Source organism: Pteropus alecto, unplaced genomic scaffold (assembly GCF_000325575.1).
Source record: "Pteropus alecto unplaced genomic scaffold, ASM32557v1 scaffold474, whole genome shotgun sequence".
NCBI classification, from domain to species: domain Eukaryota; kingdom Metazoa; phylum Chordata; class Mammalia; order Chiroptera; family Pteropodidae; genus Pteropus; species Pteropus alecto.
Window position 1 is genome coordinate 134,211 of NW_006434848.1, and position 19,364 is coordinate 153,574.

Here is a 19,364-nt window from a genome sequence, read left to right on the forward strand (position 1 = left end):
CCCGCCCGCAGTCGGGCTGTATTTAAGGACACCCGTCCCCAAGCCCACTTGGGGACACATTAAAGGTGGAGAGAGGACTGGGGTCTATGTCATTGGGCTCCTGACGGGCTCTCCCTTCCGACGTTCCCAGAGTCCCGCTCCATCTGCTTCTTCCTGTCTTTCCACCATTCATTCCGTCCTCAGGCAAACACTGACCATTTCTGTGTTCCATGTGATCCTGGTGAACACCAGATTTATTTACTGAGCATCCTGAGCCCTGTACTAAGTGCTTTAATTAACTCATTTAGTCACCATAACAAAGCTTTGGGATACAGGGCCGCTCCTAACGCTTGAAATGTGAGGAAACTGAGGCCCAGAGAGGTTAAGGGGGGGTAGTTCCTACCCACTGAGAGGGGAGGGGACAGACATAGTAAGCAGCATCAAGACAGGAAAGCAGGATGGAGTGAGAGAGATGGCTTTGGGGAAGAGGGAGGGCTTCTTGGAGGAGGAGGCATTTGGGACTTGAAGGTAGCCTGGGGGAGGATGGAGGAGAGTGTTCTTGGTAGGAGGACAAAAGCAAGTGAGCATGAACTTGGGGTGAGGGAGAGAGGAACAAGGCCAGTGTGGTTGGAAGGGAGGGGCAAGGCGAAGGGTGTTGGGAGCTGAGTCAGACAGTAACACAGGCCAGAGAGTAATAACAATCCTCCACACCAGGTATGCATCTACCAGCTCACTGCATTCTCCCTGCAGCCCAGGGCAGGGGTTGGCAAACTGCGGCCTGCAAGCAAATTCTGACCCACTGCCTGTTTCTGTAAATAAAGTTTTATTGGAGCACAGCCATGAATCAGATCGTCTCTGGCTGTTTCAGTGCTGCCAGGGCAGAGTCAAGTAGAAACTATGCAAAATCAAAAATATTTCCTATCTGGCCCTTCACAGAAAATGCTTGCCAACTCCCGCTACAGAGACCACTTTACACATGGGAATACTGAGGCAGAGAGAGGCTGAGTGACTTGTTAAGGTCACATAGCTAGCAAGCAGCCCAGCTGGGAATTGAACGCAGGCAGTCGGGAGTTAAGGGTCTCTGCGTAACTCCTGACTGGTACTGCTTCCCGGACCACAACAGGCCTGTGGGAACCTGTGGGAACTTGTACTCAGGGGAAGATGGGAGCCGTGACAGGACTCCGAACAGAGAGGGGTTGTGATTTGACTTAGGTGCCCAGAGGGTCCCTCTGGCTGATAGTTGAGAGTAGACTGAAGCAGCGTGGGGTGGGAGTAGGGGGTGGGGGGAAGGCCGCTGCAGGTGACTGCAGGGTGACTGCAGGGTGACCAGTCATCCTCAAGAGGGATGCCGTTGCCCCGAGCTGGGGGGTTTCCTCCCTGTGCCTCCCGTTCTCCCAACTGCCGTGCGGTCTTGCTTGTGAATTCTCTCCCGCTTCCTCTTTCTCCTGCCTCTTGGTTTCCCCTGGTCCTCCCAGGTTTCAATTCCCCCATCTCTCTCCTCTGCCCTTCTCAGTCCCCAGACCTGACTTGCTCCCTTGCCCAGTGGTGCCAGGGGGCAGGATGGTGCGAGCCGAGGTTCCGTCGCCCATGGGTGGCATTAGGCCTGGGTGAGTGGGTCGTGGCGCCCTCCCAGTTCACAGGAGCAATGAGGTTACTCCTCCTGCCCCAGGTCTGCCAGCCACAGAGGTAGCGGGTGGGGTAGGGGCAAGAGTTCGCGATGCAGAGACATGCAGCCATTGTCACCAGCCTCGTGTGTGGAGACACACTCGAAAGGACACAGTAACACGGACGGTAGTCACTGCAGCTCTGGGAGCGTTTGGCACACAGGCACACGCAACTCATACGGAAGTTCAAGTGTGGACTGTGTCCCACAGTCAGGCAAACGCATTCACCTCAGAGCCACAATGGACACACAAAAACTTCTGCGGGACACCTGGCGGCAGCCACAGCCCACACATGCCACCCCATTACACACACTCAGCCCAGCCTTGAAGTTTCACTTGGACCTGACACGAGCAGAGACTTCAATAGGGACTAAGCAAAACGCAATCACACAAACATTTTCTGTTGGGTCATGGTCACAACCACCACAGACACAGACTCAGAGACAGTGCCACACAGAGACACACACCCACACACCTCACAGAGTCAGGAAATGAAACAGAGACTCGGGCAGGGACCCACCAGCAGTTACACAAACATCCTCCATCAGTCATGGTCACAAACAGGCACAGTGCGCAGGCACACGACCCGACCTGTCACAGTCCCACCCAGACACACAGCACACATGGAGATGGGACACGTCACGATCACGTAGACTGCCAGGCAGTGGTGCCCACTCAGTCTGACATTTCACATCCCCACACACTCAGGCCTGGGGAGTCCCACACGGCCCTGCAGACGGCAGCCCGACCCATCATAACCAGACACATTGTCACACCCCAGGTCCCAGACGGAGCAGCCCCACACACCCAGATACACCCCCAAGGTCGCGGCTCTCACACGCCCAGCGCGTGCCTGGGCCCTGGGACAAGTCCTGGCTGCACCCGGGGATTCACACTCCTGGTCGGTGGACCGCGCCGAGCCCTGGCCACTCCCTCATGACACACCCCGCCCACCTGCCTGCAGCCAGGGAAGGAAACTTGCAGGCTCAGCACCTTCCTGCTGCGTGCGCGCTGCCCCTGCCCTGCCCCCCGCACCCCTTTCCCGGGGTGGCCAGGCCCTGTTGGGACAAGGCAACTCAGGCCCTCAGCCAGCTGCAGGAGCAGGACCGGGGATTAGGGGAGCCCCGCTCCCCTCCCTGGCCTCTGTGGGCAGCCAGGGCCGGGAGGGAAGTCGTGGGGGGAGCCTGGGTTCCGGCTAGAGCCCCAGCTTCCCATCCGGTCCCCATGGGGCAGGAAGCAGGTCCGGGGGAGGCCAGCTGAGGCTTTCCTGCCCCCTCCCCCAGACAGGCCTGGGACTGGGGTCAGCGGGAGGGAGAGGGAGGAGAGGGAGGGATCAAGAGGAAGAAGAGAGGTCAGGAGAGGAGGAGAGGGAGGGAGGGAGGGAGGACGAGCTCCCGCCCCTTAAATCTCTGGACATCCAGAGTATTGGTGTGTTTTGTGTTTCTAATGTGAATTTGAAAATGTTCAGGACTCCTCTGTGTGTGTGAGCTCCTAAGCTTTGTGGTGTGAGTTTTGTGTGTCTAGCACAGGGGCCTCTAACGCACTGGCTGGGTGCCTGTGGGCTGTGTTAGGTGCCAGTGGGGATTTTCAACGTGTGTGTGTCCCCAGCACGTGTTCAACTCCATGTGTTGGTGACTGCTGCGTTTCTGGTGTGTCTGCTGTACAAGCTGGTGTGCTCTCTGTGCTCTGCGTCCTGACATGTGTGACTCGGCAAGTCTGTATATACAGTGAGTTGTATGCCTGAGGTGGGCTGTGTGTCTGCATTTTTTTTCCCCCTCAACATCTTTGCTGTTCTTGGGTGTGAGTTTGACTTGAAATATGGGTGTTTTCTGTGTGTTTATGGGTCTGTGAGAAAGGTGTTTCCAGGAAGTGTTTTGTATTTCTTACACATGAGCTGTTTCAGCGTGTGTGTGACAGTTCCCGGTGTTTGTGGGAGGGCTGTTTCTGGGTTACATTTTGTGACCGGTGTGTGTGTTGCTGGTGTACTGAGCATGTGTGCGTGTGTACGGGGTGTGTCTCTAGCATGCTCGCTGTCTTCCCAGTGTGTGTCCATCTTGGGGACTCGTGTTCTCAGCCTCTGAGGGTGTCTGTGAGCAGGTGGTGTGTGTTTTGTGTCTCCACACGTGGGCTGGTGACTTCAGTGTGTAAGCAGTTGTGTTGGTTCCTATTTTGCATCACCTTCGGGGGCATTTTGAGTTCTCAGCAGGGCGTATGTGTGTTCATTGTGCTGTTTTCAGGGAAGGGGGGCATCGTGCACCCACGTGAAGCCGCGGGCATCCTGGGCAGTGCTCCCAGTGGCCTCTGTGCTGAGTGGAGGCCGCGTCTGCGGCACGTCCCTTGCCGGCTGGTGCCACGCTGGCTCGGGGCTGGCTGTGGCGGGCAGGGCAGGGCAGGGGCTGCGGTGGGCACTGGACCCGCGCCCGGCCTTTGGTATAAATATCCTGGGCTGCCGGCGGCGGTGTTTACTCGGCCCCAGCCCGGGGGTGGTGGCAGCCCGGCAGGTCCCGGGGGGCGGGGGTGACCAGGCCACAGCACAGACATTTCCTTCTGGCCAGACAGACCACAACCTCACTGCCCCTTCCTGCCTCATACCTGGGGCGGGGCGGGGGGGGCAACCCCTTATTCTGGGCTCCCAGGAGTCACCAGTGGACCTGACTCGGACGGGCCGGGCCCCTCTGGGTTTCCCAGTGTCTGGGAGCCAGAGAAGAGGGGAGAGAGGCCGAGATGGGGCGAGGGGGACAGGCCAAGGGCAGCGGGGAGAGGGATAGGAAAAAATGAGGGGAAGAGGAGCAGCAGTGGGAGGGAGGCCCCGACAGAAAGGCAGGGGAAACGGGGCTACGAGACAAGACAGTGACGGAAGCTCAGGCCTGAGGTGGAGGGAATGACATGGAGGGAGAGAAGAGCAGAAGCCCAGGAAGGACGAGGGGGAAGAGAGAAGGGACGAGAGGGGAAACGGTGACAGCCAGAGACAGAAGGAAAGGGTGATGGCATGGGGACGGGGACAGGGGTGGCAGCAAGGACAGTGGGAGAAAAGGACAGTGCAGGCTGACAGTGCAGGGGAGAGGGAGTCGCCATCAACTCTGGTAGGACGCAGAGGTGTCAGACATGGGGGTGGTGGCCAGCGGGGCCCAGCCAGAGCCAGGACAGACAGGAGACACGGGGGTGGGAGCCGGATGTGCACGGAGGGGCTCTCCCCCGACCGGACCCTCCCTTCCTGACTCAGCCTCTCCGCCCACCCCAGCCCGACCTGGGAGCAAGGGACAGGCCACTGGGGCACCTCTGGGTCTCAGCTGCTCCAAGGCTGTGTTCCAGGGGACGTGTCTGACCGGCTCAACCTCTGTCTCAGCTACAAATGCTCCTGCCTCCCACCATCTGACTAACCCTAATTCTGACTCAAGTGCTGTGTACTCTCATCATTTTTTTAAAAAATCACGTACGGCAAAGTATATCCCAACTTTAATGATCGAATGATAGACTGGCAAAAAATGTGCACATCGCTAAGGGCTGATGCCTGTCTTGTGAGTGCTTGCCACCTGAAGGCATAAACACACACGAGTGCCAAGTACCAGTTCTGAAGTCCAGCGGGCTTGATTCTCCTGGGCCTCTGGGAGGCGATACTGAGAGCCTGAGGTGCCCAGGACAGAAGTGATGGTTCCGTGATTCAAGTACTGACTGCCCATCAAGGTGATTTAGTCGCATTTGTGTGGAAGACAGTGTGCCTGGCACGCGGGGACCCAAAGCGTTTGCTGTCATCCTCGACAGCGAATTCCTCTCCAACCTTTCCATCTAAGGACATCCACTCTGAGTGGCCTGACAGCAGACATGCAGACTAGCAGACTGGCCTCTAGGACTTGGGGTTCTAGACTTGTATTTCCGCCTCTGATGAGCACGCAGCCCTGAGTAACATCTCCTGGACCTCCCATGGGTCATGTGAAACAGAGCCGAGTCCCCAGTTCACAGGGACGTTGGGAGGACTCAGTGCAGCAACAGGCACCTCGATCAGGCCTGGCACAGAATAGAACTGCTCAGAAACCGGAACTTTCCTTTTTTAATAGCCTCATTTAATAGCCTTTAATAGCCTGGATGTCCCTTGGCCCCAGTCCAACTCTCACTTTCTGTGTCTGGCTCTCATTCTGGTTGACCCAGAGGGCAGAGCTGAGGCCTAGGGGTCAAGAGCCATGGCCCCAGTCGGCCTTGGGGTCTCCCTTCACTTTGTGTCACGTGCCGGAGGCGGCGGCTTGGACGGTCCTTCAGGCTTGGCTGTGGAAGTATGTCACCACTCTAGCGCACAGGACTAAGGGGTCCCCAGGCCCCACCACTCTGACCCTTGGCCATGTCTTCTCCCCCAGCAGCTGGCTCTTCTCCATGCGTCTACTAGGGAAGCGTGAGCTGGGTGTGGGGGCATGGGAAGGCAGGACGCCTGGGTTCCCACAGGCCGGTGGCTGAGTCACCAGGCGGCCATCTGGCTCCCATTAGCCCGGGGCGGCAGGGGGCTCCACGAGGCGGGCCCTGTGGCTGGCTGGGGGCAGAGACTAGGGGTAGGCTGTGTGTGTGGGATGACTCAGGACCCATGATAACAGCCTGTGCGTATCTGGGAGTGTAAACAGAGAGGGAGGGGAGGAAGTGAAGGGAAAACTGCGGCTGGGCAGAGGGGGGCAGGGGAGCTGGGAGGGGAGAGTCGCCCTCCTCGTCCCCCTGCCCCTATACACAAGCCGGCAGGCCTACGGTCCCCAGCACTGCCCCTGCCTGCCCCTCCCAGGCCTGAGTCCTGAAGGAGAGGTGACCCCTGGTGCCTGCAGTGAGGCCACACTACTCAGCAGGCAGACTGGGGATGACGACACCGAAACCCAGAGAGGTCAAGGCTGACGGAGGTCAAGAGTTGGAAATGGACCCGCAGGAAGAACCACAGGCCCACAGTTCTGAAGGAAAGAAGGAAAAGTAACAGCAGCAGTGAGAGCTGCACAGGCAGAGTGGAGGACGACAGGCAGGGACCAGGACGGGAGGCGGCGAGCTGCCCTGGGGACCGGGGCTCGGCCGGAGCTGGGCGCTGGTGTCGATCTGGCTGGCTCCAGCCATGGAGGGTCCCGCCAGCCTTGGTTAAAGGGAGGACGTTTACCCTGGGCCAGAGGACAGAAGCCGAGGCACAGAGAACAGGAGAAATGAAAGACAGGAAAAGAGACAAACCCAGAGATAGCAAAAAAGAGGAAGGCAGGGCTGGGTGGGGAAACAGGGGGTCCGACACGGGAAGGGCGCTGCGAGACGGGTCCTGGAGAAAGTCGCTGAGCCGCCTGTGAGCAGCTGCCTTGCTTGTGCGGGGGCAGAGTGCCTGGCCCAGCCATCAGTCCCCGTCCAGCTCGGGGCTGGGTGCGTCCTCGGGCTCCTCCTCGTCGAAGTACCTCTCCTCCTCATCCCGGGCCACGATGTCCAAGTTGTCGAAGTCAGGGTTGTCGTCCACGGCGCTGCGGGGGGAAGGGGTGTCAGGGGGTGCTCCTGAGGCCCCTGAGGCCACGTCATATGCTGGCAGCTATAGTAAGTCCCAGCTAACCCTGGGAGGGGGATGTGGGATATCTCGGGGCTTCAAACCAAAGGCGACATTTTCCAAATCAGAGATTTTACCATAGAAACTTCTGGTTTCTCTTGAAAAGCTGGAAGAGGTGATGTGGTGACACAGGGTTAGCCCCAAGTTCCAGAGTCTTCTCAACCAGGAAGACTTTGCCCTCCAGGGGACATTTGTCCAAAACTAGAGATACTTGGTTGTCACACTGTAGGCTGCTGCTGGCATCGAGGGGTTCGAGGCCAGGATGCTGCTCAGTGTCCTGCTGCACACAGGACATCCTCCCACACAAGGAGTCATCCAGCCCAAAGCTCAACAGTGCTGAGGCCCAGAAAGCCTGACTTAAGGTGACACGTGATCTTAAACCGTGAGGAGCCCGGCTCCTCTCCAGACCCTCCCCTGGCTCCCATCACTCACCTGCATGTGGGAAGCCCTGTCTGACCTGCCTGCCCCGATGAGACCTCCTACTCCTCACCCCTCCTGTCGCTCCAGCATCCTCGCCCTTCCTCGTGACTTCAGGGCTCTTGCACCTGCTGTTCCCCCTGCCAAGAACACTCTTCCCCAGAGACTTACGTTGCGTACCCCTCGCTTCCTTGCAGGTCTCTGCTCAAATGTCACTTGCTCAGAGAGCCTTCCCTGGCCACCTTGTTACTCTCCCCGTGACCCCACTTCATTTTCCTTCATGGCCCATCAGCGCTAGATACTTGTCTTCCTCACTACAGAAGGACCCCCTTAGGGCAGGAAAACTCTCGTGGGCTTTGTTCCCCGTTTTATTCCCAGAGCCTGAACAAAGTAGGCACTCAGCACCTGGCGGCCGAATGTGGATGAGGGATGCTTCGGCTCTGCTGCCCAGCAGCGCCCTCTGCAGAGGGGACAGGCTCCGGTCCCCAGCACTCCCCACTCAGCACCCGCGTGGGCTTTCCGATGGCGGTGCTGCCCTGGAGGGCTCCCCACGGCCCAGGCTCTCTGCTCACTGTTCTGCGGGCACTCGGGCTGAGGGGCTCGCCCTGGCTGGGTGAGCCAGACGATTCCGTCTAGGGGCGGAGATACTGTCCCCAGGTACTGCTTGGGGCAGTGACAGTCATGATTCCTATTCTGCTGAAGGGCCCCCAAGGGTCTGCTTTGTTCCCATGGCGTCAGGGCTGGGTTTGAAACCAGGGCTCTCTGCTGCCACACTCGTGTTCAGGACAAGGCGAGATGGCCTCAGTTGATATTTATCTTTGACTCTGATACTTCACTCCTTTATGTCCTTTTTTCTGATGGCAGAATCCTTTCCAAAGCAGGTGTCCCATGTGTCTTGCCCCAGGGCTGTACTGGAGAAATTAACCACCAGCACTGCAGGGGCATCCACCACAAGCTCCGCCCCCACATGCATGAGCCCTGCCAGGGCTTACTTCCTGTCGCATGAGGTCGGGGTCCTGAGGAACACTTGGGAGGCCTGGGAAAAGTGGCATCCTGCCAGGCTACCCCCACTTGTCAGAATGGAAAGATTTCAACGTTTTATCAATATTGAGCTGAATGTCAGCCCTGCGCATTCCCTCCTTACAGAGGGGACTGAGGCTCTGAGAAGGACAAAGCTAGTCCAAGGTAGCCACTGATCTTCAGTTGATCTTAAACCCTGAGGCCGACCTGAGGGCCCATGACATGCAGCTGTTCTGGGGCCATCTAGCACCACGAAGGGGGGCCCTCTGTGGAGGCACCTGGGACCAGGTACGGGGCTGAGGGCTGGGAGGCGGGGCATGGGGCACCTGTAGTCAAAGTCCCCGTCCTTGCCGTCGAGGAAGCGCTGGTGCATCCGGCTGGTGAACTCCTCCCGCAGGATCAGCCTCTCTTCTGAGTCGGGGACCCAGGCCTCTGAGTCTTTGTCGGGGCTCTGGTCTGTGGGGGGAGACACCCGTGGTGGGGGCGGTGAGGGGGGCATTCAGGCAGGCACTGGACACAGTCCACAGAGAGCTGCTGCTTTTGTGCTGGGTGGCACTGGGAACACATCGGTGATCAAGATGGCGCTGGTGCCTGGCCTCCCCCTCTCCCACCAGGATCACACACCAAACACGAAATGAGAATACAGCACTCTGGGGCCTGCTGAATAGGGTCAGGACCAAACGCACCTGACGGGCGGTGAGGGGCAGACATTCTCGGCAGAGGGAATGGCCTGGGCGAAGGCCTGGAGGCGAGGGATTACTTGGTGCCTTTGAGCAGTGGGGACACAGATGCTGGGAAGGGCCAGAGCACACAGGGCACTCGGGCCAGACAGGGGAGGGACTCGATGTCTGCTCTTGCTGGTGGGGCCCAGCCTGGTGCCATGGAATGGGGAGACGCACAGGCCCAGGGCTGGGGTGTCTGGACACTAGGGGGCCCACCCAGATAATGCAAGCTGCTGGCCCTTACCGCCCTCATCACTATCTTCCTCCTCTTCCTCCTCCTCCAGGCAGGCCTCCTCCTCCTCCTGCTGCTGAAGCAGCCGCTGCTGCAGCTCCCGCTCCTGGTAGGACTGGAGCAGCAGGTCAGAAAGCGGGCAGGCGGGCGAGCCAGGGGAGTGGGGCTTGGGCAGCTGGTGGGCCGGGGCACGGGCGCTGAGCTCCTCCTGTGTCAGGTACTGGCCGATGTACTGCTCGTACAGCAGCGGGGCCCGGAACCGCATCTGCTCGTCGCTGAAGTACTCACCCCCTGAGGAGAGGAGGCAAGTGGGTGTGGGGTCAGGGCCTGTGGGCAGCATGTAGGGAGAGCATCTGAGCTCACGTGTGTCCGTGTACATGTGCGATCATGCTGGATGGAAGACATGAACACGTAAGTGTGAGTGTGCACACACATGCATATATGTAGGAAAATATGCAGATACCTGAGGTCATGTAGCCACCAGTACTCATGCATGTGCCTGAGCATGTGTGTGTCACCAGGCCTGTGTCTGCATGTGTGCTGATGTGTCAAGCATGTCCGTGCACTGTCAGGCCCATGGACAACTGTGCGTGGCAGGATTCGCAAGCTCCTATTGTTATGTGCGCACAGCCACCTGTGTGTCTCAGCACACCGCCACGGGCACCTGTGTGTTTGGAGCTGGCATGGAGAATGTTGCAGGCGAGCGTACTGCACAGTCTATGGGACGTGTGTGCCTGACTGCTGAGCCCATTCCGGCTGCTGGTGCGTACACCTGGAATGCCCTGCGCTGCTGGGCGCCTAAGTGGACATCTGCATGGAGCTGGCCTGTGTGTGCACGGGATCAAACAGGGCAGGGCCTCTGTCCAGGCATGGGGTCCGCGGTGGTCTTCCAGATCGGGACCTCACCTCTCTCTCCTTATGCTCCTCTCGGCAGCCACCCACCGGGTGGGCCTGGCTTTCCCCGTCCCCAGACCCCGGCCCTTCGCAGCTCTCCTGGCTGCCTGGTCCGTTCCCCTCTCTCCTAGTGCATGCCTTCTCCCTAATTAGAAACTTAACTCTCTCTGCTTCTTTTACTCTCATTTCACTTTAGTTCTGGTGTCTTTGGTCACAAAGACACCTGTGGCTACATCACGGTCAAAAAGATATTGATGTTTTTCTTCATGCTTTTCACGTGTCCTGTTTGAGAGGCCTTTGCATCCCCAGGGTCATAAACACATTGCCCTAGGTTTCCGGCAATGCCCTTATGGGGTGTGAGGGAGGGATCTAGTTTTCCTGCGGGATAACCAGTTATCACAGTGCTGGGTACCAAGTCCTCGGCTCCCTGATCTGAAATGGCACCTTTGTCATCTACTAAATTCTGACCCCCCCACTGCCTGTCCCATTCTCTCCCCCGGGTCCCTGTTTGCCCTCTCACCTCACATTTGTTTCAGACTCTCCTCGTGTCCCTGTCCAACACTTGTCCCCCAGGATCTCCGTCTGCGTTTCTGCTCTTGCATACTCGTTTCTGACTTCCTCTGCCTCAGTTTCCCCTCCCGCCAAGCCCACCCGCCCCCACACCTTGGATGAGCTCACGCAGGGCTGCGTAGCGCCGGTTCCGCAGGCGCGTGCGCAGGGTGCGGGGTCGGGCAGCGCCCTGCCGGGCCACCTCAGCACAGTAGAAGTCTGCACGATGGTCACCGCGCAAGTGGCCGAAGCAGGCCAGGTGCTCCTCGCGGAGGCCGGTGCGAAAGCGTTCCAGGAACACTAGCGGCTTCTCGTGGTATAGCTGGCCCAGGATGGCCACCTTCTCCCGCTCGGTCAGGTCAGGCTCGCCTTGCTGCTGGCTGCACACGGGCAGGCGGCTGGCAGCCACGGCACGCAGCATGGCGCTCACTGCCGCGTTCTCGGCCCCAGGGGGGTCCTCATCCAGGGCCCTTGACACTCTCTCTGCTGCCTCCACCTTGTCCGGGGGTCTGGATGGGACTGGTGTCCAGTTCAGCTCCCCCCAGTGCCCAGGACTGGGCTCTGTGCAGCCTGTGCGGGGAGGAGAGGTTTGTTAATCCAAGGATGGGAGTGGGGGAGGGGGAAGTGGGTGGAAGGGGCTCCATGCTCAGTCCCTTACTCGCTTGGCATTTATTGAGCACCTACCATATTCTGGGCCCTGTGCTAGGCCCTAGAGATACCTCAGTAAGCAAGAAGTTGACATTTTAATAGGGGACACAAACAATTAAAAAACACTATTACTGAAAACACATAATGTATTAGGAAATATACAATATGTTAGGTGGTTTCAAGAGCTACGCAGAAAAATACAGGGGGAAGGAGGAGGGAACACGGGGAGTCACAGAAGGCCTTGCCAAAAAAGTGACATTTCAGTAGAGACCTGAGGTGGTGAGGGACTGAACAATGAGATTTCTGGGGGAAAAAGGCAAAGGGAACAGCCAGTGCAAAGGCCCTGAGGCAGGAGTGTACTTGGTGTGTTTACCTGGTCCTTTACCACTTCATTCACTGATTCAGTTAATTTGCATTTGTTCATGAAATCATTAACGCATTCACTTGCTTGTCTACTCATTCATTCATTCTCTCCTGCTCATTTATAATTCATCTAACCACTCTTCAGCAACTCGAAATCTATGCCAGGCCCTCAGCTGGGCGATGCTGAGGAGTTATGAGAGGACTTCGACACAGCTCCTGCCCTCACGGAGCACCCAGATGACCAGAGAGACAGCCAAGGTCAAAGAAAACAGGCCCTGGAAACAGGAAAGCTGTGCCAGGCAAATCTTGGTGAGAGCTGCTTCCTGAAAGTGGTGGGAACTGGAGCCAGGCTGTGGCAAGCAGGAGGTGAAGTGAAGACAGAAAGTACAGACAACTCCTCTAGGTAGCTTAGCTGAGATGGGGAAGAGCAAGGGGGTGACGGTTACAGGTACATGGATTTCAAGGAGGGTTTTAATCACTGGCAAGAGAAGACTGAATTGGGCAGGGGCTGTGGAGGGAACAGGAGAGGTGGTGGTCAGGAAGATGCTCAGGAAGCCAAGCAGACAAGCCATGGGGCTGAAGGGCTGGGAGGTGAGGAAAGTATCCAGTCAAGATACAGGGCTCTGGCCCGGGAACTGGTCAAACTGAGCCTGAGACAGAGACATGGACGAGGAGCAGGTTTGAGGGAAGACGCTGAGGCCAGTCTGGGACATGGAAGGTATGATGGGCCCAGGAGACATCCAAGGGGAGGCAGCTAAGAGACCACTCATACGTGGGACTATAGACTTCTTGGGAGAGAAATGCAGGGCTAGGGACAGAGTTGTGGGGGTCATCAGAGCCAAGACAAGAACTAAAGCTGAAGGAAATGAGAGGTCATGGTGAGGGCAGGGGTGTGTGTGTGTGAGGGATGAGAAGAGAAGAGGAGCTAAGAAAGAGCCCTGACTGGGTGGGGAGACGATATGGCCGTGAAAGGCTAACAAATGTCCTCCCAAAGATGGCCAAATCTTCATTCCTGAAAACCGCCAATGTTATCTTATGTAGCCAATAACAGCAAAAGGGTCTTTGCAGATGTGATTAAGTTAAGGATCTCAAGATCTTATCTTGCATTATTTGGGTGGGCTCCAGATGCCATCACAAGTGTCCTATAAGAGAGTCCAAGATTTGACACACATGGAGAAAGCCATTTGAAGACGGATGGAGGCAGAGACTGGAGTGATGTGATGACAACCCACGGAAGGCCAGGAGCCGCCAGAGGTGGAAGAGGCAAGGATTAGGTTTTTCCCTAGAGCGTCTGAAGGAGCCCTCCACGGTCCTGCTGACACCTAGATTTTAGCCGGGTGATGCTGACTGGTTTGACTTCTGGCCTCCAGAACTGTCAGAGAATAAATTTTCTCTTGTTTTAAGCCAACCCTAGGACACTAACAGAGGCTGAGCAGGAAGAGCCTGAGAGAAAGGAAAAAAATGAGAGCGGTGTCATGGAGACCAAGGGAAAACTTTCGAGAAGGACAGATGGGTCAATGGCATTGAATTCTCCATGTCGTCTAGCAAAAAATTAACTGAATAGAGTAGCCCGGTTTAACTATATGGGGAAGTCACTGGGGACCCTAATCACAGCAGTTTCTGAAGGTAAAAGCCAGACTTTAGTGGGTGGGAGGTGAGGAAATTGAGACAAGTATTCACAACTCTTTGGAGATGATAGACGGTTTCTGGAAGGCAGCATGGCATCAAGGGACAGATTTGCTTTATTAGGTTAAAAGGTTTTTTATTATGGAAAATTTCAAACCTACACAAAAGTAGAGTAAGAACCTGCGCCCCCCTTCTCAATACAACCATCATCCAGCTTCAACAATTACTAATTCTTGGTCACTGATGTTTCGGCCTCCCAACCACACCTCACCCAACACGGGATTACTCTGAAGCAGGGAGATGGAATTGGAGGATGAGCAAAACAAAAGCATTTTAGATTCTGATGGGAAGCCGTAAGGAGAAATAAAGAGACTGAAATGCAAAAGAAAGAAATGGGGGATGTGGTTCCATAGTGTGGCGGTCAGCATGTCTGCTGTACAGGCAGTAGGTCCTGCGTTCGCGCCCCAGTGGAGCCACGGTCCATGGTCTACAGCCATGTCACCCTGAACAAGCCCAGTGTCTGATCTTGGAAGCTAAGCAGGGTTGGGCCTGGTTAGTACTTAGATGGGAGACCACCTAGGAAGACCAGGTACTGTAGGCATACATAATAATAAAAAATAAAAAATAAGAATTAAAAAAAAAGAAATTGGGGGAGCACAGAAATGGATTAAGAAACCTGAGGAGGCAGACGAGACTGTGAACTTTGGGGGAATTGGGATTAGAATGAAAAGAAAACGCAGTTAAGTCTGGGATAAGCGCAGAGTTTGCATGGGGCAGGAGGAGGGTTGGCCTGGAGTAGAAGGGTTAGCCTGGGGCAAGGGAAGGGTAGTTCGACAAAAAGAAGAGGGTAACTTGAGAAGCAGGGTTGGCTGGGACAATGGGAGTTAGTCCGGAACAGGGGAGAGGTTTATGTTAACCTGAGAATTAGCCTGCAAAGGAACTGGATTCGTCTGGGTCATGAAAAGGCTGGCCTGGAACTTGGAAGAGGTTAACTTAGGTTAACTTCCGGGAAGGGGATCGGGTAAAGGAGTTCAGCCCGTAACGAAAGGGGTTAATCTGCACAAAACAGTGAAGTGGACAAGTAATGCTCGAGGACAAGTGTCCCGCAACAGAGTCCTCCATCGCGCTCAAGGGGAATCATTTCCCAGTGACACCGCAACCCCACCTTCCCGTCGCCTCCGCGTGGCCAAGACCTCACCTTCATCGGGTTCCCTCGTCGCCGCCGCCGTTGCCACGGCCTCCATGTTGGCTTTCTACTACTTGTTAACCGCCGTGGCAGGCGCCGTACACTAAGCCTGGCCACACGCCCTCAGCGGCCACTTCCGGCTGAGCACACACCCGGGGCCGGGTGCTCCGCCGAGCCCAGAATCGAAGTTCCGGGCCGAGGGCGGACCTTCTATGCGCATGCGTGCCTCCTCGGGTCCCGCCCCCTGGAGCCAGGAAGGAAAAGGGCTCCCGGGTCTGAGAACCCCTTCCATTCCATCCCCGTGCGAATTGCTCCGAAATTGGAATATGAGGAGGGATCTGAACCATTGTTCGACCTGTTCGCTGCTGTGACTTGAGCCCAGCACGCTTAATTTTGGGATGGATTGTTTAATGAGAAACCCTCTGGGTCTCAAAGAGTTTGTGCTCTAGTTTAGACCAGACTGTCCCCTTATTTCTTCACTTCGAAGAATATTGACTAAGCCTTGTCTCTTGCTTCTGTCATCACACCAAGTCCCTGGCTCGTGAGACAGGTGATGAGGACCTGGAGAATCTGCAGATGCGGAGGGAGAAAACCATGGCCCTGATTTGCTCCTAGGTGATGGGTAGGGACTCAGTCAGGTGTGTTACCAGTAGACATGCCACCAGTCACCACCCTGACTAGACTGACTGATCGAGGAGACTAGGGGAGCTGCCGCTCTAGCCTGGAAGGTTAGAGAAGGCTCTTTTGGAGAGGGGATGCCCAAGCTGAGACCTTAAGGATGAATTAGGATAAGAGGAAGGGAGGTGCATGAGGCAAAGACCCAGATGTGAAGACAGGCATGGATAGTTCTGGTTGCTGCAAGGACTTCAGTGTGGCCGGAAAATAGGAAAAGAATTCTAAGTTCATGATTGGGCTGCAGAAGATTTGAGAACCTCACAAATCTTTAAGCAAACTTCCACATATATGTGGATTGGGTTCATGGAACTTGTAGATTCTACAAGGGACTTGTGAGTCCCCCAGAACAAATCACCAATCTGAAGTCCAAAGGGGGAGCAGCAAAAATGAAGCTTAGTGAGGTGATCAGGGGCCAGCTGTGGGGGCCCCACAAGCCATATTAAGTAGCTTGAACTCCTTTCTATCCTGTCAAGGTAAGGGACTGGAGATCAGGAGACCTGTGAGGAGGCTGGTACAGTAACCGAGACTGGCCAAGGGCAGTCTGCATTCCTAGGATAAGGAATCTGGAGGAAAGTGGCCCATTTGCCACACTGGGTAGATGGGGACACTTAAAAACGTTATCACGGGAGAGGCCAGCAGAGGGCACTGTTGCCCAACACACAGACCTGTCCAGAAGAGGACCTCCCTACCGCTCTGAGAAGGGTGTGTGTGGAGGGGGATACTCTAGGGTTCCTTTAGGCCCAACTAGCCATCAACTTTGGCTCTTCTCACGTTGAGGCCCCACCCCTGACCTCAAAATGAATCGGCCTTCCTCCATTTTGTTGCTTGTATTCCCTTCACAAGGCTGAGATACTTCATGTGACGAAAGGGATGAGATTGAAGTGGCCACTCTTGTACCCAGCATTGTCCCTCACAAAGGTCTAGGAACACAGAAGGTCCAATGGAGATGAAGAAATGACTCAAATAGCTGGGGGAGGAGGCTGATAGGCTGTGGGAATGCAAAGTCCTTCACCCTGGCTCACTCGTTCAAAAAAGTTCTCTAAGCACTCACCTCACCACCTCCCACACAGCAGGCCCTCACAGCTGGCCACCTGCTGCTGTCACCACTTGATGACAGATCTGTTACCTTTGGACTGGGAGCCCTGTGAGGGTAGGGTCTGGTGCTGCCTTAAGCCATGCTGTGTCCCCAACATTGTCTAGACTGGGTGAGGAACAGACCAAGTACCTAACACATTGGCTGGATAAAGTAGCTCCACAATCTACACTAGACTGGAACCAGGAGTGCGGGCAGAAACCATCCTAAGGCCAGCTCACAGGCCAGGCCTCAAGTGGATGAGCAGTCACAGCCCAGCCTCGGTCTCAACTCCATCATCCCTACCTCACCCTCCACCTAGGGATCTGGTTCCCTGCCTTATACTCACACTTTCCTGTAGAGATTTGGTACTATGAATGGACAGGAAAGGGCAAGGACCAGAGAACCACTTTAACAATGAGCCAGTGGGTTTTTAAACTGAGGGCCTCAGTTTTAAGGGGGCACCCCCAGCACCAAAAACGGGGCCAGGCACAGGAATCCCTCAGTAAGTGTTTAATGAATGAGTAAATAATATCCCCTTGAAAAGGCCCCACCCCAATTAAAGTCCAAGTGCAGTAACGCCTCAGGGTTTCGACCCTGCTTCCTTCCTGCTAGGAGGTGCCATGTCATTTATTGAAATAAAACAAAACAAAACAGGGCAAACACATTTCTTAATAAGTGCAGTTTGTTAAAATCCTGTTAAAACATATGGGTCAAGGGGAAGTAAAAATAAGCAGAGGATCACTGTAGGAAAAACCTTCAGATCCGGCACCTAGGTGACCTCTGGAGAAGAGGCAGTGGGAGAAATTTCATGTTCCAAAGAGAAGGAGCCCCCTCCCCTTTTTCCCTCCTGCCCGCTTAATCCCACCAGAAACTACCAAGACGCCTAGAATAAAAGATTTCAAGTTCAATAGTCACACTCTCTCCAAATACAAAAAGCAGTTACAATTCAACTCAACACAGAAGCTTGTGTGCAAAGTTACGGGAAACTGAGACATCGTATAAAAAGTTAGGTTAAAGATGATTCTGTGGTTTTGTTTTTGTGTGTGTGTTTTGTTTTGAGGGTGTGGCCTTCCTTGGGTGCCTGAACTCAGCAAAGAAATGGTTATCCTGATGAAATATCAACAGCCGACCCACAGTAAAAACGGACAAATTCTAAAAATTAAAAAAAAAGCATAATTACCAAAAAAATATGTCACTGCTTCCTCCCTCCCCATGTTGCTTTTTAAACTTTTTTTTTTTAAGTTTTTGATTTTTTTTTTTTTTTTTAATCCTGAAAAGTAGACAGTAAAACAGCTCCTGGGAGAATTTACAACCAACTGCATGAAGGTCTGGGAAGCTGAGGGGCTGGAGCAGGGCTGGGACAAGTAGACAGGAAGGGGCTCTCCTCAGCCACTGTAGCCTCACTGTAAGACCAAGGGAGAAGGGGGTCTTTAGTCAAAAAGGAGAAAAGGAGTCAGAGGTTGAGGAGGGAGGAGACGAAGGGAGAAACAGAAAATGAAAGGTCACTGTTGCCTGTTTGAATCCAGAGAAAAATGCCCAGCCCTGTGTGGGGGAAGAAGCCCCTCAGAGCGGAGGCAGCAGGCTGGAGGGAGGCAGCCCTGGGATGACCCGATCCTCAGCACCACAGGACCCGATGGGGCAGATGAGAGGCCGAGGTGGGCGCTGGTGGAGGAAGCCGGCGGGGGCCTCCGGGGCACATGGCTACTGAGTGCTCGTGCCCCCCTGTGTGCTCCCGGCGTAGCTCCCGTAGTCGTAGTTCCCGTAGTATGGCGGCCACTGGCCCTGGTTCTGATAGTACTGGTTCCACTGCTGGGCATACTGGGGAGAAACCAAGAGCACCAAGTTGTCCCTCATCCAGACCCGCATTTGGCTCCTGCCCTCACTCCACTCTCACCCAGAGTAGCAAGGGGTGCAGTGATAACAGCCGACACACGGGCCCCCAGAGAAATCAAGGCACCTCGGGAGGACAAGTGACTGACCTGATGCCACATGGGTGGGCAGTTAGGTCTCCGGGCTTGCCAACGTAATGCCCTTTCAGGTATAGCTAGGTACCAAGTTCAACATACTTGATCACCATGGCCAGTGTCCATTCTTATGGGCAGGTGCGGGACAGACACTGGCCACCGCTATGCCTTTTTCCTGGCTGCACTGGGGAGAGGGACCAGGATACCAGTCGTAGCAGCCAGTGCAGAAGTGTTCATCAAATGGAATGGCTGTATCAGACGAACGCCAGCCTGAGGCCAGCAGGCTGCCCATCTTCTCAGGGATAAGCAGGGACTCAAGTCTGGGAACACACATCCACGTGGAGCCCCTGGAGGTCTCTGCATTCCACTGCCCAGCCCTTGCCCCCACTCTGCCCAGCACTTACCTGCTGATACTGGTTATAGCTGGGCTGAGGGTAGGTCTGTGCGGTGGGGGGTGGTGGTGGGGTGTAGGGTGCCGGGGTGTAGCCGCCGTAGCTCCCATAGTTGTAGGCAGGTGGTGGTGGAGGCGGAGGTGGTGGAGCTGTATAGCCCTGGCTGTAACCTCCCTGACTGTAGGGCGGCTGGCTGTAACTCGGCTGGAAAGTGAGGGGGGAGGGTATAATCAGGGCTCTGTAAAACAGCCGGCTCCGCAGTGGGCCCGCAAAGGAACTTCCCTGGTGGAAGCTGTTTGAGGGCTCAGGGGGAGGTGAGGCAGCTCTGCGGCATGGCAGGACAAGGTCGGATGCAGGGCTGTGTTCTAGACCCTAACCCAGCTCTGAGACCCTGGGGGTGTGGGGCAAGGTGCACAGCA

The 19,364-nt window shown here is 55.7% G+C and overlaps 3 protein-coding genes and 1 pseudogene across 13 annotated transcripts in view; 2 read left to right on the forward strand and 2 right to left on the reverse strand.

Moving 5' to 3' along the window:
* The window catches only part of TGFB1 (transforming growth factor beta 1), a 14,656-nt gene extending 14,412 nt beyond the window's left edge, over positions 1–244 (forward strand). The window contains exon 8 of the mRNA XM_006910702.3: positions 184–244. Coding sequence (XP_006910764.1) covers positions 184–244 — 61 coding nt within the window. The remainder of the gene's footprint in view (positions 1–183) is intronic.
* A 4,840-nt stretch (positions 245–5,084) lies between these two features.
* Positions 5,085–15,039, reverse strand: CCDC97 (coiled-coil domain containing 97). The gene is made up of 5 exons (XM_006910694.3): positions 14,852–15,039; positions 11,131–11,586; positions 9,586–9,864; positions 8,946–9,075; positions 5,085–7,102 (listed from the first exon to the last, which is right to left on the reverse strand). The coding sequence occupies exons 1-5, from the start codon at positions 14,895–14,897 to the stop codon at positions 6,982–6,984; spliced, it is 1,032 nt and encodes a 343-aa protein (XP_006910756.1). The 5' UTR covers positions 14,898–15,039; the 3' UTR covers positions 5,085–6,981.
* Positions 14,139–14,254, forward strand: LOC112478884 (annotated as a pseudogene).
* A 2,152-nt stretch (positions 15,040–17,191) lies between the features above and the next one.
* Positions 17,192–19,364, reverse strand: part of HNRNPUL1 (heterogeneous nuclear ribonucleoprotein U like 1) — a 33,541-nt gene continuing 31,368 nt past the window's right edge. For all 11 annotated transcript variants that reach the window (XM_025045991.1, XM_025045989.1, XM_015588437.2 and 8 more), the window contains 2 exons: positions 18,958–19,149; positions 17,192–18,407 (listed from right to left, as the gene is read on the reverse strand). In XM_025045991.1, the coding sequence (XP_024901759.1) occupies positions 18,291–18,407; positions 18,958–19,149 (309 nt within the window). In that variant the 3' untranslated portion in view covers positions 17,192–18,290. The remainder of the gene's footprint in view (positions 18,408–18,957; positions 19,150–19,364) is intronic.

Excerpts from the sequence above, each read along its gene's own strand:
- CCDC97 (XM_006910694.3), bottom strand. The coding sequence starts at position 14,897 with ATGGAGGCCGTGGCAACGGCGGCGGCGACGAGGGAACCCGATGAAG. Across the intron at positions 9,865-11,130 it reads CCTGCGTGAGCTCATCCAAG|GGGGTGAGTACTTCAGCGAC; the intron begins GTGTGGGGGCGG and ends TCCTCTCCTCAG. Across the intron at positions 7,103-8,945 it reads GACGGGGACTTTGACTACAG|CGCCGTGGACGACAACCCTG; the intron begins GTGCCCCATGCC and ends TTCCCCCCGCAG.